This window comes from Protobothrops mucrosquamatus, unplaced genomic scaffold (genome assembly GCF_001527695.2).
Source record: "Protobothrops mucrosquamatus isolate PMUCROS unplaced genomic scaffold, P.Mucros_1.0 scaffold_218, whole genome shotgun sequence".
NCBI lineage: Eukaryota > Metazoa > Chordata > Lepidosauria > Squamata > Viperidae > Protobothrops > Protobothrops mucrosquamatus.
In genome coordinates this window covers 800,003-816,581 of record NW_015386294.1, presented here as the reverse complement: position 1 = coordinate 816,581, position 16,579 = coordinate 800,003, and the positions used below count along the sequence as shown (strand labels likewise).

At 36.5% G+C, this 16,579-nt stretch overlaps 1 protein-coding gene across 1 annotated transcript in view; it reads right to left on the bottom strand.

Moving 5' to 3' along the window:
• Nucleotides 1-464: 464 nt before the first annotated feature.
• Nucleotides 465-16,579, bottom strand: part of PCCA (propionyl-CoA carboxylase subunit alpha) — a 233,974-nt gene continuing 217,859 nt past the window's right edge. The window contains exons 23-24 of the mRNA XM_015827965.1: nucleotides 4,240-4,317; nucleotides 465-2,054 (exon numbers count right to left, since the gene is read on the bottom strand). Coding sequence (XP_015683451.1) covers nucleotides 1,986-2,054; nucleotides 4,240-4,317 — 147 coding nt within the window. The 3' untranslated portion in view covers nucleotides 465-1,985. The remainder of the gene's footprint in view (nucleotides 2,055-4,239; nucleotides 4,318-16,579) is intronic.

Genomic DNA, 16,579 nt, shown 5'->3' with positions numbered 1-16,579 from the left:
TAGGACCTGAAACATGTAGTGTCTTCCATTTTTTAAATGTGGCAAATTCACAAGTGCTAAAATAAATCTATAGCTGAATAAAATACAGGTAGTCCTCGACTTATGACCACAATTGAGCCCAAAATTTATGTTGCTAAATGAGACATCTGCTAAGTGAGTTTTGCCCCATTTTATGACCTTTCTTGCCATAGTTGTTAAGTGAGTGACTGTAGTTGTTAGTAACATGGATGTTAAGTGAATCTGGCTTCCCCATTGACTTTGCTTGTCAAAAGGTTACAAAAGGGGATCACGTGACCCCGCAGCACTTCCATCATCATAAATATGAGTCAGTTGTCAAGGTCTGAATTTTGATCGCATGACCATGGGGATGCTGCAACTATCATAAGTGTGGGGAATGGTCATGTCACTTTTTTCAGTTCCATTGTAAGTTTGAATGGTCGCTAAACGAACTGTTGTAAGTTGAGGATTACTTGTATTCAATTTAAGCATAAACAGGGTTTCCTGTACACCTAACCTTCCTTTACTCATTTTTATAAAAATGGTACAGTATGAGAACAGAGGACAATAGTACGTTGCCTTTTCATCTGCTGTAAGGGAAGGAGAGGCAGAGCCTGGAGCAGAGTCAAGAGAGGAACCAGCCTGGAGTCTACATACCCACAAGCAGTCCAAGTTCAGCCCCTCCTGAATTCCCTTAATTCTTTTTTTTTTCCCTTTCAAAAGTTTATTTAGTATCAAGCAAGAATAAACTTTGCTTAACACTACAGAACATTTCAAGACTCAAATTACAAAATACCACAATATTTGCATTTGTGATCTCTTTCCCTTTTTACGCATGTTTGCAAGAGAAAAAACTAGCAAAATAGTTGAAAGGTAAAACTAGAGAAGAACTTAATTGTTGAAAACCTTTAAAATGAAAGGTTACGCTTAGGTTAAAATAATAGATTAACATGTTTAGTAAACCTAGCTGGTTTTAACACTAGTTAAAGGTTTTTTTTTCTTTTTGTATTTTTTTTAATCACCTATTTTCCTTTTTTTTTCTCTCCCAAATTACAACCCAGAAATAAGAAAGCTTATTTCACGTGTCTTCCTTCCTGTACAGGTTTTTCAGTCAGCAAAAAATAGATTAAGCTCAGTCCGTCCATTCAGATTAAGCACTTTGATTTTAATAAAAAGGGATTGTTCATAGAAAAAAAAAATACTTTGAACAGTTTACAGGACTGGTGGAGATTGGGCAATTCACAACATTGGACAGAATAATCAGTATCTGGCATTCCCTTAATTCTTATCTGCTGCCAATTTAGTGATGACTGTTAATTGACTAGATTCCTCTGTGTGTGTGTATATATATATATATAAGCAATAAATCTGATTAACTGCAACTTGACTCTTTGTACTTTACATCTGCTACCTTATTAGCTCTCTGATAAGCTACTTCATCAAAAATTTCATCTGCATTCTTCATCTCTGTATATGAATCTGGTAACATTTGAAAGGTGTCATAATAGCTCAATTTTGTCTTTTCTTGGATTGAAGAGAAGGCCTCTCAGCTAGTCTCATAATGCCAAAAACTGTTGTTCTATAGTCAAACATAAAAGTTGCTCTGAGAAAATATTCTCAATCTCATATATGCACACACATCCACACACCACACACAATCTTAAAAACTTTAAACATCACACATAGTTTATATGCCAAAATGTTGATTTTATTAATTTTATCCATGTAAATAGATTTAATGAAAAGAATTACAAATTTCATATATACAAATATTTATAATAGAGTGAAGGGGAGTTTCAGGGAAATGTTAATTTAAATTATGAAAGATGACCCAAATCAACTAAGTGCATTTTTGTTCTGTTGTTTGTAAAAAGGTATAGCAATAGTTGAGTTTACATAACTTTTTTGCTTTCATAAACATTCATTTTAATTTCTGGTTGACCATAAAATAGGCAACTCCGACTGTGATAAGTTTAGAAAGAAATTATTTATTCCAATTCCACAAGTTTATCTCCTTCCGCAACAGTATCACCAATTTTGCAGTATACTGCTTTCACCTGCAACACAAAAAAAATATATACATTGGTTCTAAACACATTTTTATTTCTAAATTGCAATTAGTTATACCTAGAGAATAGACTCTGCCAATGATTGGAGCGGCTTTGCCCAATTACCCTTCCTAGCCAAAGTATCTTTTGTATATAAGTATGTGTGGTGGGGGAAAGTGTATGTATGTATGTATGTATGAAGCCCCTTGAAGGGGTTGATGTGTATATTTTTGAAGAAGTGATAGTCTCAGATTCTCAAGGAATAGATTTGGAGGGTTGCATCGCTCATGGCATTACCCTGCACAAAGTGGGTTCGCCCAGTGGTGGCGAACCTATGGCACAGGCGCCAGAGGCGGCACTCAGAGCCCTCTCTGTGGGCATGCGCGCCGTTGCCCCAGTCCTAGGCCTTCAGCTGGGTTTTATAAAACCTTTTCGTTTTAGGCCTCTGCTGCCATGTGCAAAGAAAAAAAGTTCAATCAATCAATTTCAACTTCTCGCAGGAAAAAAAAGATCTTGCAAAGTTGGAATTAATTGATTGAACTTTTTAGTCCCACCCAGTCTGCTGTTACCACCGCAGCCACACCCACCCAATGGGTCATGCCCCCAATTGGCCACACCCAGCCAATGGGCCACACCCAGCCAATGGGCCACACCCAGCCAATGGGCCACACCCACCCGGCACCTGACGATGCAGAAGTGGGTTTGGGGTTGCAGTTTGGGCACTCAGTCTCTAAAAGGTTCGCCGTCACTGGGTTATATGCTCCTAAGCTCATACATAGTCAACTCCATATCAAATATATAAACAAACATGAAATTATTGATACCTAAAAAAAAGTGTCTTTTGGAAGAACTTTAAACAAGTTCTGTACACTTTGCATGTTTTCATTTTTACCCAAACACTGCATTCAATACATGACTATATAGTCTTTAACACTATATATAATTTTCTGATCTGTTCTACCATTCTGTAGAAAGAAGGATGCAAGAAGCTCTATGGGGTAGCCCATATGGCCGTTTCCACCTTTTCTTGGTTTCAGTTGTGGCTTTTCTAAACTCACGGCAGTATCTGAGATTCCATAATTCTGCTATCTTTATTATTTATTAATTAGATCAATTTACATCGCTGCGTACCTTACAATCCTAAACATTCCTTTTAATGTTCTGAATGAACATGGAAATGTTTGCTGAGGTTATGAAGAAAAGTCAGGACATAAGTCTAGCACAAACAAAATATGCTAGTCCAGTTGTAGCAAGCAAGGAAGGACCTCATTCCAGTTCTAGGAATGCACACGTTTTCCCATGTGCAGAATACATAAAAGTTTGGCTTTGCAAAAGATAGACCAAGACACACTTTTTGGGACATAATGGGGCACGACCAAAATGAAGGCTGGAAAAAGCTTATCTAGAATCTCGCATGTAACACAGTTAAGTCCTCGATTTCCAAGCATTTGTTTAGTGACCGTTCAGTTACCACGGCATTGAAAAAAGTGACCTTTTTTCTCACTTAACGATCGTGGCCGCCTCTCTGTGGTCCCTTGATCAAAATTGGCCATTTGGCAACTGGGATGTACTTAGGGCAGCTGCCCCCTCCCGGGGCCCTGCGATCACCATTTGCAGCCTTCCCAGCTGTCTTTCGATAAGCAAATTTGACGGGGGAAGCCAGATTCACTCAGTGACCACAGAATTCATTAACAACTGCAGTAATTTACTTAACAACTGTAGTAAAAAAAGGTCATAACATGGCAAAACTCATTTAACAATTGCCTTGCTTAGCAACACAAAGTTTGGGCTCAGTTGTGGTCATACGTCGAGGTCTGCCTGTAGTGGTTTATATTTTATTTTTATTATTTTGTTTATTTGTATCTCACCTTGATTGTTTTTACAAATAGCTTGAGGCAGTGAACATATCCAACACAATTTCCTAGTCCTGTTTTCCCTACAACCACCACCCCATGCAATGGATTGGGCCTGAGAGAGAGTGATTGGCTCAAGGTCACCCAGCTGGAACACTCCGGGAACAACGCTGTTGCTATTAAATTGTGATATTAAACATTTTGGTAGTCTAAGTCCTGGTATACCACTAAAGTCTCAGTATAATACCCTGTAATGCCAGATTTTCTGAGTAATCCTTTCTTTCTTTCAATAGGGCTATGTTCAACCTGTCAAGGATTATAAGAGTGTAACTAAGACATACCTTGCCAGTTTTACCAGCAGACAAACTGTTCTGCATTTTCATCGCTTCAATCACACAAATTTCTTGACCAACTGCAACCTGGTAAAAGCAATAGATGTTAAAAAAAATAAAAATATACCATCAAACTGTTTCATTCTTTAAGAAAATTAATAAAGCGATTCTGTTTGGATCGTGCTAGTAGAGGAAAGCAGGCAGCTAACAATCCATAATGCAATTCCATTTACCTGTAGCTATGAATGTGATTGAATACATCGTTTCCTTAGAACCATTAAATATCACAGCTGAAATATGAGAGTATTTTTCTTTAATATTCTCTTCAAAAGCAACTGCTTCTGAAGAAGACAGTATGGACCACACCATCTACTCTGGAACAACAAGATTCTGAAGTGGATTGAGGAGGTGGAACAGAAAGAGAATATAAAGCAAAAGAGAATTCCCATTTGCCTTGGAGATTTTATAACACTGCTTCCAAAACCCTGTCTGAAATGGCTTAAGATTCTTCCATAAAATGATCTCAAATACCAGGTGAATTAATAGGGTTACGGCAGGGGTAGGCATGCTGGCTCAGGAATTCTGGGAATTGAAGTCCACGAGTCATAAAAGAGCCAAGGTTGCCTACCCCTGGGTTAGGGTAATAAAAAAATCAGCCTCCCTGCCAATTTTTAATGCTTGTTTTGTTTAATAATATTTAAGGAAAATTCAATGAAATTAGTCAATAAATCATGATTAAATTCTTATTTGAATAAGTAGAAATTTAAATATAATCAGTTTCAATTAATGCATATGTGCAGTAAACAAATGGCACTGAAGAACCACCATCTACAGCAGTGGTTCTCAACCTTTTTAATGCCGCGACCCCAACCGGTCGTAAGTCGAGGACTAAACCGGTCGTAAGTCGAGGACTACCCAACCGGTCGTAGGTCGAGGACTTTCCCTGCCTGGGAGCGCCGCACATGCGTGGTTCCGCCCCCTGCGCTGGCCGAGGCGTAGCTGGCAAGCGGCAGAGACGGAGCAGGCCGACCACTAGCTGGCCCAGCCCAAGGGAGGTAAGGCACCCGCCAGAAAAGGGGGAAAAATGGCGGACAAAAAAATGGCGGACAGCCTTGCTTGGCGACCCCTGTGAAATGGTCGATCGACCCCAAATGGGGTCCCGACCCACAAGTTGAGAACCACTGATCTACAGCTTTAGATAAAATTCTGATTACAAAATTGTACATTATAAAGAAAACTAACTTTAATATAAACTCTGAATATAAGGGATTCAATCCTGAAATTATTCTAGATATCATACAAAATCAGAAAATCAAATTCAGAGCTGCACTATATCAAGCGATATACTTATGAGCATGCGTGGGCTTATATTGCTTAATTTTTCTCCTGCGTGGAGCATCTAAAACATCAGGGAGAAAGGTGCAAATTAGTGAAATTTCTCTAAATTGTTTATATTTTTTAAGGTTTCTTACTATTTTTATACCTTCTTTCCATTTACACATTTTACATTTATAACCTGCAGTTGTCCTGCTATGATAATACATTTTTCAATTGTGTTTGAAATTTACAGTTATGATTCTTTCAGATTCTGATCCTAAAGAAAAAAAATGAAATATATTAAGAAGCAATACTCCTGTCATATGTAAAATCAATTTATGGTACAAAAGTTAAATATTCATCTCTTTTAAGGGATTCTTTTTTAAAAAATCTGCCATTTGCTAATCTAAAATAATGCTTTGTTTACACAATGGCCCTGGGCATTCAGTCATCTTACTTGCAAGCAATCATGTGACTTCATTTATTATCTACCAGTTGAAAAGATGCTGTATTAATATAGTTCAACATGGGCAAAGGTTAATATTTAGGATTTTCCCATCATTTGTTTTACATACAAAAAAGTCTATCCCCACATTTGCTGAGTCCTTGAAGAGTAATACATTAGCTGCAAGGCTTTATACACAAAAGGTCATGGTCCTTCCATGCATTTCCTTGCTGTTCATCTTTTCATCTCTACACTATCATACATGATGTACACAGAATTCAATATATACATGACTAGGAAACCATAGAACCTTTTGTCAAATGTATATAAACTGAAACATAAATATTCACCTCATATTGGGGGTACATACTATAGTCTACATGAACATGATATCCTAATAGAAAATTAGTTATATGTGAAATTGACCTCTGTGTTTTCCAAGCCAGAATATTACACTATAAGCCATTTCCCCTGGAAATATAGGCATGCTTTTTCTCTTTAAGGTTGAAAGGTCTGTGTGAATTGCATAAATATATGTTCTACCCCATGGGAAAATTATATATTTTAAGGCAGTCCTATTTTTGTGTATTAAATCATGGTTGTCTTTTAAAACTGAGCTCTTCGGTATTTTGTGGTGGAGTTCTCAAATAAAGAACAATTCTAAAAGAAATCTGAATTTGGAAAAAGAGCAAAAAAATAGTTGAAACCCTTTAGAGATAAACTCACCTATTTAACTTTTTACCTTAAGGGAGGAAAAAACTGTATTTCCATAGATACCACTCTTTAAACACTGGCTTTACTTCTAATAATAGTTAATTTGTTTAAAATGGTTTTCGTGGAAAGTGTCACTTAAAGCAACCACATTTAATAATTGTTCTTTATGTCAATCCTTTATAGTCTTTCCTTCCTACTGTGTTGCAAAACAGCAAATCCTAAAATTAGTCCCCAATATCTCACAATTTCCTACTTCATTCATTCTCTAGGGCTTTGTTCAGTTTCTTTCACTGCATAATTGTGTGTATCTTTTTGCCTGCCTGTATTATTTAAGCTGGAAAATGAATATGTTAAGGGATCTCTAAAATATCCTCTTTCATCATTTAAGGATTAAGTTCAGCTTTTAAAAACCTAGTAACTTTTCCAAAGAGATTGAGCTGGCATAAAAGTACACATATATACAAATCATATCCAATGGTATACTTTATATTAATTAAAGTCACTTCTGATTAAAATGTGTCTTTATATATCAGTTGTGGTTTTAATGAAGGTTTGAAATGGGGAAAGGAATTTATCAAGTATAATCCAAAAAAATTATTCACCAATATCAATTTCAGCCTTATATTCTCTGATTTCTAAAAAAGGCAAATTTAAAAAAAGAAAATGCAATTTCATATTTATATATTTATTCAGAAGAAACAGAATCTAAAGTGCTGGGATTAAAGATAAATGTAAAAAATAATATTTAATATTTCTAAAATGAAGTATAACATCAGATTCAACGGTGTGTTGCATCAATTCTTCAAATTCCATTTTTAAAGTATAGCTGTTCATTATAGCAATAGAAAACAAAATCTGGGCTTAAACTGAGGATTTGTACAGCCTTGAGGCTTCTGCAAAAAGAATTAAAATATGGCAGGGCTTCTTGAATAAATCGTTTTTCAAAACTGGAAGTACACAGTTTGTGTACAAAAAAGAATAACAATAAAAGATTGCTAATGGTCTTTCTATGGACATTTAGAGGTACAATGAGGTCTCAGACCAATTTTTGTGAACCTGGCCCACTTCCCTATTACCTCTGTGAGTCATCAAGACTTAATTATTGTGACAGGTTATCTTCAATGTTAGGCTTACAAAATAGTCACAAGCCTTGCAAGTCTTTTTGATAAAACCAGTCGGCCCTGATGTATTTCTCCACTCTGTCTAATTGGTGTAAAGTTTGGAGATCTGACTCTCGTATCTTTCGCCCAGCTTGCTGCATCCTCTCCTTTGACACCAGGTCAAGGTTCACATTCGCCTCTGATTATCAAAGTGGCATTCATTAAGGAGCAGTCTGCCTCGCACCAAAAGGAGTTAGCTTGAAGGAAAGAAACCTCGGCCCATTTACTCAGCAGATTTTAGCATTTTAAGGAGCCCCAAATGTCACACAGTATTGCTATGTTTTGAAGAGTTTCAGCTGATGATTAATTGTGAGTGATGGGAAATAAAATCCAGTAAAGCCAGCTGCTTGCCATGGTTGGCAAAATTGCTATAATGGATATAGGCTGCCAATTTTCCAGTTTTACTGGCAAGTCTTCCAAGTGTAATTAAGGGAAGTTATAAATGATATGGAAATCTATCAAGTCCTATTTATTTTCAGAGAACTCTTTCCCCGGAGACTTTTATCTTCAAGCTTATCATTTGCTTTGTTGTGCTAATGATTTCATCCATTTATTTCTATTAAAGCCCTAATATTCCATCATAACGAGATAGATCCACTTCTCTCGCAAAGATTTAAAGAAATGGAAACGTCGTAAGTCAGACTGTAAGCTTTCTATTTTCCTTTTGTAACATTTAAGCTATAGCTTTGTTTGCTTTGTGGAAATTCTATTTGAAAATACTTCATCTTTTCTCTCTTTTGAATCAGCTACGAAACCTTGAAGAGAAGCAGCCCAGATTTTGAGACGATGAAGTCACCCATCCTTTAGGGAAGAAATAAAATAAAATGTCAGCAATGTAAAAAGGGGTCTTTGATGCTACACATTGAGCCCGAGAGAGGTGTTGCTCACTAATGTAGTTTGATTTGGAATAAAAGCATGAAAATGATGTGCAAGGGTCTAAAATTGGAGAGGTAAAGGATGAGTGCACCGTATTCCATTTCTCAATTTCATCCTTCAGAACCACAAAATGGGGGGTTATACAGTTACTGGATGAGATTTACGGTAACAGCTGTGGTCCTCCCACACAAGGGAGGACCTTCTAATGGGGAGAGGTCTGCTTAGAACAGACGGGGAGTTACAAAACAAGATTTCCTATTAAGGACAAGCCCTAATATCCTGGCTAAAAAAACACAATGAGAAAAAAAGTCAAATTGCCTTTAGGTAACCCCCCAAATCCCACCTTTTGCAGCATCAATGAGATGCACGCATTCACAAAATCTGGAACTATTTTGAAAAGGCAAAGTGCTTATAAATGACAGAATGTGAAAGCAAGAAGACAATTCCCCAATCCCACCCCACCCTGCCACTCTCTAGCCACTGGAAAGCCTGCACAGGAAACTGTGCCAGTGGCATATGGCTTTCTACTGTGCTAAACATTCATACAAAAGACAGGTTCATCAGTCATTGGTATATCTGGACCGGGGGCTGGGGGGGGGAGGGAAAAAAGGCTTCTGATGGATGCTATTTACAGATGACCTGCTGCTAATACATTACCAGGGCTGGAAACTCTCCTGACATTGGAACAGCAGACCATGAAATACAGCACATACAAGAACATACCATGTTTGCCAGCTTCCTCAAAATAATAAATAAGCTATTTAAACCCTGTGCCTAGTATTGGGCCTGCTGTAAGGAAGCCTGGGTCAGTCCTGCACAGGCCAATTAATGCACAGCATCTGCTGCACAGAAGCAGCACACAAAGCACTTCCGAATCATTTCAGCAATTAAAAGAAAAATTGTTTCCTGCCTCTTACGACAGCAACTGTTTCAATGCAAGAGTGAGCATCAAATCATTGTGTGGAGCTGAAAAAAATTAAGCCTTTTTTTTTTTTTGTAAGTGAGGATGGAGGAGGAGGGCGGGATGGAGATTTCTTACGCTATAAGATTATTCTTTTGTTGCCCTACATTGTTTTTTTTTCTGCCAAATTAGACAGAAGGCTCGGAAGACTCGCAAAGGACTTTCTACTGTATCACCCTTCTGGCACGCCGGGGTTCCAGAAAAAGATGGATCAATATCCACCTCACCGACTTGTCTGCAAAACTGAAAATGCTGCCATTTCATTTTCAGGAGGCCTCTGTATTTTAGAAAGATTCTTAATGTTGGGAATAGTCACAGGTAACTTTAAGCAAAACAATAAAGTAAAACAATTGTGCATAAGAAAAGGCAAGACTTTGGATCCGAGCAAGGCAAAGTCATAGTTGGAATTTCATTTTAGTATCATCTTCGGTCTGAACACAGAAGAAATTGTGTGAAAAGAGTTGACTGCTCTTAACATTCACACAGCCATGTTGGGATGAAAGTAGCTGAAAAAATTAAATCATATACTTACAAGCTATAGTTATTTGAAAACAGCGACAAATTCTGATTACAAAGTAATTTATTCGCTGCGATCAACATATTTACACAGCATTCTCAAACGAAAAGGTGAGACAAAGGAGCGTATTTGGGCTTAATAAAAAAAAATAAAAGTTTTTTTTAATCCATCCTAGTTTAAACGTCATGTTTATTATATTAACATCCTGTCCCTTTTTGCAACCACCCAATTGTTTTGGCTACTGTTCATCCTTGAATTTTTCTCTTAGTGATTTCTTGGTATTATGTTGTCTAACTGTAGCCCTGATATTGTTCAAATCCATATATAAAAAAAGTACTTACTGTTATTTCTCCCATACATATTAATTCTGAAACAGGCGCTACCGGGTTGAAAATATAATTAGCAGCAATTAACAATGCTTGACAGATGATTATTAAACTTTTTACGCCATACTCCTTTAAGGAATGAATTTCAGTGGAGCGCATCCCTGATTTTCTGACCCTTGATTAACCAAAGGTCAGAGATGTTCCCCTGACAGCAATAAGTACCAATCATTGTACCCCCACTTATCCAAAACACAACTGTTCCCAGAGGTTCTAGAAATGTCCAGGGTTCCCTTTGGGAGGTTGGGTTAGTTTAACAGCCAGAGGGAATAAATAAGTGGGGATACAATTTTAGAAATATTTTGAGCATGCTCTGATTGCTAAAAGGCCATGTTTGCTAAAGATGCGTTCTTTTGTCTACAGAAATCAGAGTATTTGCTTTTATTTTCTAACCAAATGTATGGGCTCTTTGAAAACAAGGAAACCCCATTTACAGGGAAAAATTATATTGCATTAGTATAGCACCTGCACTGAAATATGTATGATTGTATGCATGTATATACGTATAAGACACACACACATATATACACACACTCTCCACATATTTACAAGCTGCTGTGTGTTTTTATTTTGGGCATCAGAGTGACTCAAAATGCTCTGTCTAATGCCCTATAATATTGTTTTCAATATGAAATGAATTTAGCATGCCAGTATTGAAGCAGAATGCAACCTTGCTTAAACAAAGGGCTACAATCAAGTAAAAGAAAAAAATGTCAGTTACTAACCTAAGTATGTTAAATACAGCAAACAATATTTCGAATCCATTAAATGTTATGCAAAGCTACATAAAGGGTACTTTAATAAGCATGACCTTAATTATACATATGCTTTTGCCCACTTTAAAACTTTTGCTAATGTTAAAGAATTGAGTATTTAATTGAATACTGAAGAACAAGGAAAACATTAAAGAAAAAGAGGAGGTTACAAGCAACAGATACGATAAAGTCCAATCTCATATTTTACAAGAAATCACCAACTCCTATAGTGTGCTTTGACCAAGCAAAGCAAGTAATATCCAATAGAATAGACATGGAGTTCCAAGAAGAACTAAATAGGTTGCCTTGCCACAGTAGGGACAGAATCAAACAGGGTGTGTGGGAATCGGCAAGATATATGAATAATCTGACTTTCCCAAAACAAAGAATAGCTTTTTTCAGAGACAGATTTAACATTCTTCCCTCAGCACTCCTACAGGGCAGGTATAAGAGAACACCAATAGCAGAACGGGTATGTATATGTGGTAAAGGAGAAGATGAAGATATCTCACGTTTTATTGTATTGTGAGCTATACCAAGTTTATAGGACAGTATATATTCTCCCCTTATTAGAGAGATTGCCAGGGAGGGCAGACAATTTTTATGTAGGCTTTCTCCTCCAAGACTCAAACCCTTCTATCACGCATGCAGTGGCAAAATACTGTGTTGCAGCAATGTCCACAAGAAAAAAATTGGTTACAGATCTGTAGTCGTCAACTTGTGCCAATTTTTGGGAGATATCTCTAATAATGTTTGGAACATTATATTTACTCACACATTAATCGGCTATCCACTCACGTAAACTAGGAAGTGACCCTAACATTTTGAGAACATGTATTTTCTTAACAGGGATGTTATTATTTACTATTAATGTTAGTACTATTATTATTATTATTATTATTATTATTATTATTATTATTATTATTATTATTATTATTATTATTATTATTATTATTATTATTATTATTATTTAATATATTGTAAAAAGTGATGGCTATTGCTGGTCTACGACCGTAATAAAGTTTATTATTATAGTGTGCTTAGCGAAGTGAAAGAAAGAGATAGGACTGGAAGGTGTGTTTGGATTGCTGCATTTCAACATTTTGAGAGACGGGACAATGGCAGGACATTATCTGTAATCTCAGCAAGATATAGTTTTCTTAGGCTTTTTAAACTGAGTGTTAGAGAGTTAAATTGTGTGAGTCTAAAATTGAATAACTCTGAAATCATACGCTTTCCATTTGACTGGTAAATGCTTTCAGTTCTCCCGTGAGGTATCTAAAGGGACACTCATGATTCACTTTGGATCTGAAACTATTGCTGCCTGCATTTCCAACAGACCAAACTGCTCTAGGTACAAGCCATTTCAAAAAAAAAAGAAAAAAAAAAGACACTATTTCTGTACTTATATAGTTTTTCCCTCAAGATGTTCTGGACTAGATATTCTTGGCACATATTCATAAAATTTTCTCAATAAAACAAAAAGACAGAAAAAAATAGGTCTGAAGCATTAAAGATTGTGAAAATTCAAAGATTCTTTTAAATTCTCATTATATAAAATATCTTATGTATATTGATGCTCAATGTCTAAAATTTGGTTTAGGCTGATATGGTTATCTCTTCAAAAAGTATTATTTATATTTAAACGCAAGTAAAGAAAAGATAAGGGTCTGTTAAGAGATCCACTCTCAAGATCTTGAACTCCACAGAATAACAACTGGCTATCAGTATCTGATGATTCCCAATAAGGATTAAACCAGTAATTCAGGGTCTTCTGGAGAATACTGTAATTCAATACTTTGGGAATTTTACATTTACATGTAACATAGATCAATATGTTTAGCATATAACCCTAATTACTTACCCCAGTTCAAACTTGAAAATACTATTAATACCTCACTGTTAATACAACAAATGTATATTACACTAAAAGAGAACATATGCGACATAAAAGAAACCTAATAAGGTGCTGTCAAACAAAGTATATTTTTAATTAGAGATCTCCTTATCAAACTCCTTTAACTTCACGTCTATTGTTCAATTCAATCTCACAATTTAAAAAGCACCATTCTGTCTGCACATATGCAAAATGATTTTGCACTTACTTTTCTGACCTTCAACTTCCTTCCTACCTGCTGTTGTGACTTTTCAAACACAACAAAATATAGGTACCCTCACAGTTGAGGAATGGCAATGCCCTTCCTTCCTTCCTTCCTTCCTTCCTTCCTTCCGTCCCTCCCTCCCTCCTTCCTTTCCTCCCTCCCTCCTTCCTTTTCTTCCTTCCTTTCCTTCCTTCTTTCCTTCCGTCCCTCCCTCCTTCCTTTCCCTCCCTCCCTCCCTCCTTCCTTTTCTTCCTTCCTTCCTTTCATTCCTTCCTTCCTTCCTTCCCTCCCTCCTTCCTTTCCTTCCCTCCCTCCTTCCTTTCCTTCCTTCCTTCCTTCCCTCCCTCCCTCCCTCCTTCCTTTCCTTCCCTTCCTTCCTTCCTTCCTTCCTTCCCTCCTTCCTTCCTTCCTTCCTTCCTTCCTTCCTTCCTTCCCTCCCGAATATAGCCCCAAATCTGTATTTTTTTCAAGAGCAGCGATAATCTTCAACTGTTTTGAGCAAAATAAGTGAATGTTTTGATTCAAAAATTCCCAAATATCAAACATTAATATAAAATTATTTGAATTTTAAAAGTTCAATAATCCACTATGTTAATTTAAAGAAAAAAATGGCCAGAGAACTACATAAAGAATACTTAGTTCTGTGTGAATAAGGAAATTTTGAGCTATTTTTTATAAAATAGTCCTTTCCCATAAAGCAAACTGAAAGGTTCCAGTGATATACCCAAGGCATACCTATTTTCATTTAAAGGGAAAACAAAGAAATCTAATGAAAAGGGCTTCACGTGAGAGAAAGGTCTATCAGATACATATTGGAATGTATTGTCTACATTGGAATGACTGACTCCAATAGAGAAATTTAATTGAGATGCATACTATGGGTGTTTTTTTCATTACAGAGAACACATTAAGGTAGAGTAATGCCTCCTTCAATATGCTTGATGGACCAAGAGGCCTAAAATCATATGTTCTTTTGAATGTAGACAAACCATCATATAGAAATAATTACTGCTTGTGGGGTACCTGGTGAACTCATGATGTTACCTAGCTTAGTAATGAAAAGTCTGCAAGAAAGCAAAAAAGCTCAGAGAGCACCAGGGATCCCACAGTTCAACCCTGAATTTCAAATATTCTCTTTTTATCAGCAATTCCTACTTGTTTCAATATAATGTGCTGGCTGCATTATCTGTCAACAGATCTCTAAGATCTACCGATCTCAGTAACAGTCCTTTACCAGTTAGTACAGAACTGTATGCCTTCTGGTTAGTTTGTAGGTCTGCCCCATCCTTTTCCAAACCTGGGGAGAAGAAACTAAAGAATAAAACCTCAATTGTGTTTATCACAATATAATATTTCTATATGTTTACCTCATTGTTGATAAGCAGACAGTATCTTTCCAGAAATGAAAATACGGAAAAACTGAGCAAAATAAACATCATCATTTTCCAACCTCAGTCTAGGTCTAGGCCCTAGATTGAAAGAAAGCTATAATCATCCTAATATTTTCTTACCAAGATGCTGCACTCTGCAAAACAAAAGCCTCCTTGTGAGATAGTACAAAATAATATTTCATCTCTGGCTCCCATTCTCATGCAATACTAAACTTCACTCATAAACAATTTGCATATCTACCAGTTTAGTATAACGGCCTACGGAAAATGTTTTTGACATTTCTCGTAATATTGTTTCACACTTCATTATATTAGTAATGCACTAGAAAATAAAAAGTGTACTTAAGTACTGCTTAAGCTGCCTGAACAGTGGAGAGGAAAAACACAAATCAAGACAGATTCAAGCAGGGGAACAAAACCCCTGGTGTATAAGAATACTGAGGCCTTTGAATAGCTGCAATAATGATCTTTGTCCTGATGGACAGCCAAAAACATATAAGCTGAATTGTATCATCTCGCTACTTATTCAGTCTGGAGACCTAATACAACCTCATCTATTTTCAGAGAAAACTTTTTGACATCAGTCTTGGAAAGGAAGGGTTTAGGCTAAACTCCCTTTCAACTGCCACAAACGTGTTTTTGCAATTAAAGCTGCCCAATTATCATTGACAAGTCAAAATCACCCTGAGCTGTTCAGAAGCTCTGCTTCTCAGCGCCTCCAGCAAAACCCTGCAGGCAAAGGTATGGTGTGTGTGTGGGGGGGGGAATAGGGGAAAGAAATCTCTCTCATTATTTAACAACTTGTTTGGATTCCACTGTATTACTTTTAGAATAATTGATTCTATGAGAAGAATGCTTTCTCCCGTTTTAATTTCCTGGCTCAATGCCCATCCTCTTGCAGTTGTTTCTTCATGCAGATAAAATATTCAACAAAAGCAGTTCAACAAAAAGATGCACTTTTTAGCATCTTATTATTTGAATCTCACTCTAATTCTACTACAATAAAATAGACTTAATAGCAAATACCCACTCTGTTTTTAAACCTCTCCCCCCCCACACACACACATACACGAACATATATTTGTTTGCTACCTCACTTCTTCCAACGTTTAGGATAGAGGAAAGACAAGGCTTGCACCTTCATATGGCAGAGGAAAAAGTAGTCAATAGATTCCTTTCTAATGTCTACTCAGTTCTTGTGATCTATGACAACTCTCCAGGGCCAATTCGCAGTGGCCAACTTGCCACAGCCAACGCTCCATAGCCACGGGACAATTCAGTGCAGGACAAAAATTACACTAATGTCAAAGAAATAGTCAAATAGAATCGTTAAGGAAAGGATGCCAAAGGAGGGACACAATAAAATGTGAATGATAAAAATTAAAATAATGTTTTAATTCTTTTAAATAATCAAATTGAACTATTGAATTGTCCCACAACGCGTTGTCCCGAGGTGAGTTGGTCATGGCGAGTTGTCTCATTCTGAAAATCTTCTGTATATTAGTGTTAACATGATAATAAATGTTAAGGTGAATTGATAGTCACTTCTTACAAACACTTTTTCAGAGATTAAATGACAAAATATTTAATATATTTTTGAGAGTAAAGCTCAAGTACAACTTGTTTAGCTAAGGAAGTTATCTCTAAAGCATATGCTGGTGTGTGTGGAAATCAAGCTACAGCAACACTTTAAAATGAATTATTTGTCCTTTTTGTAACTTTGTTTTT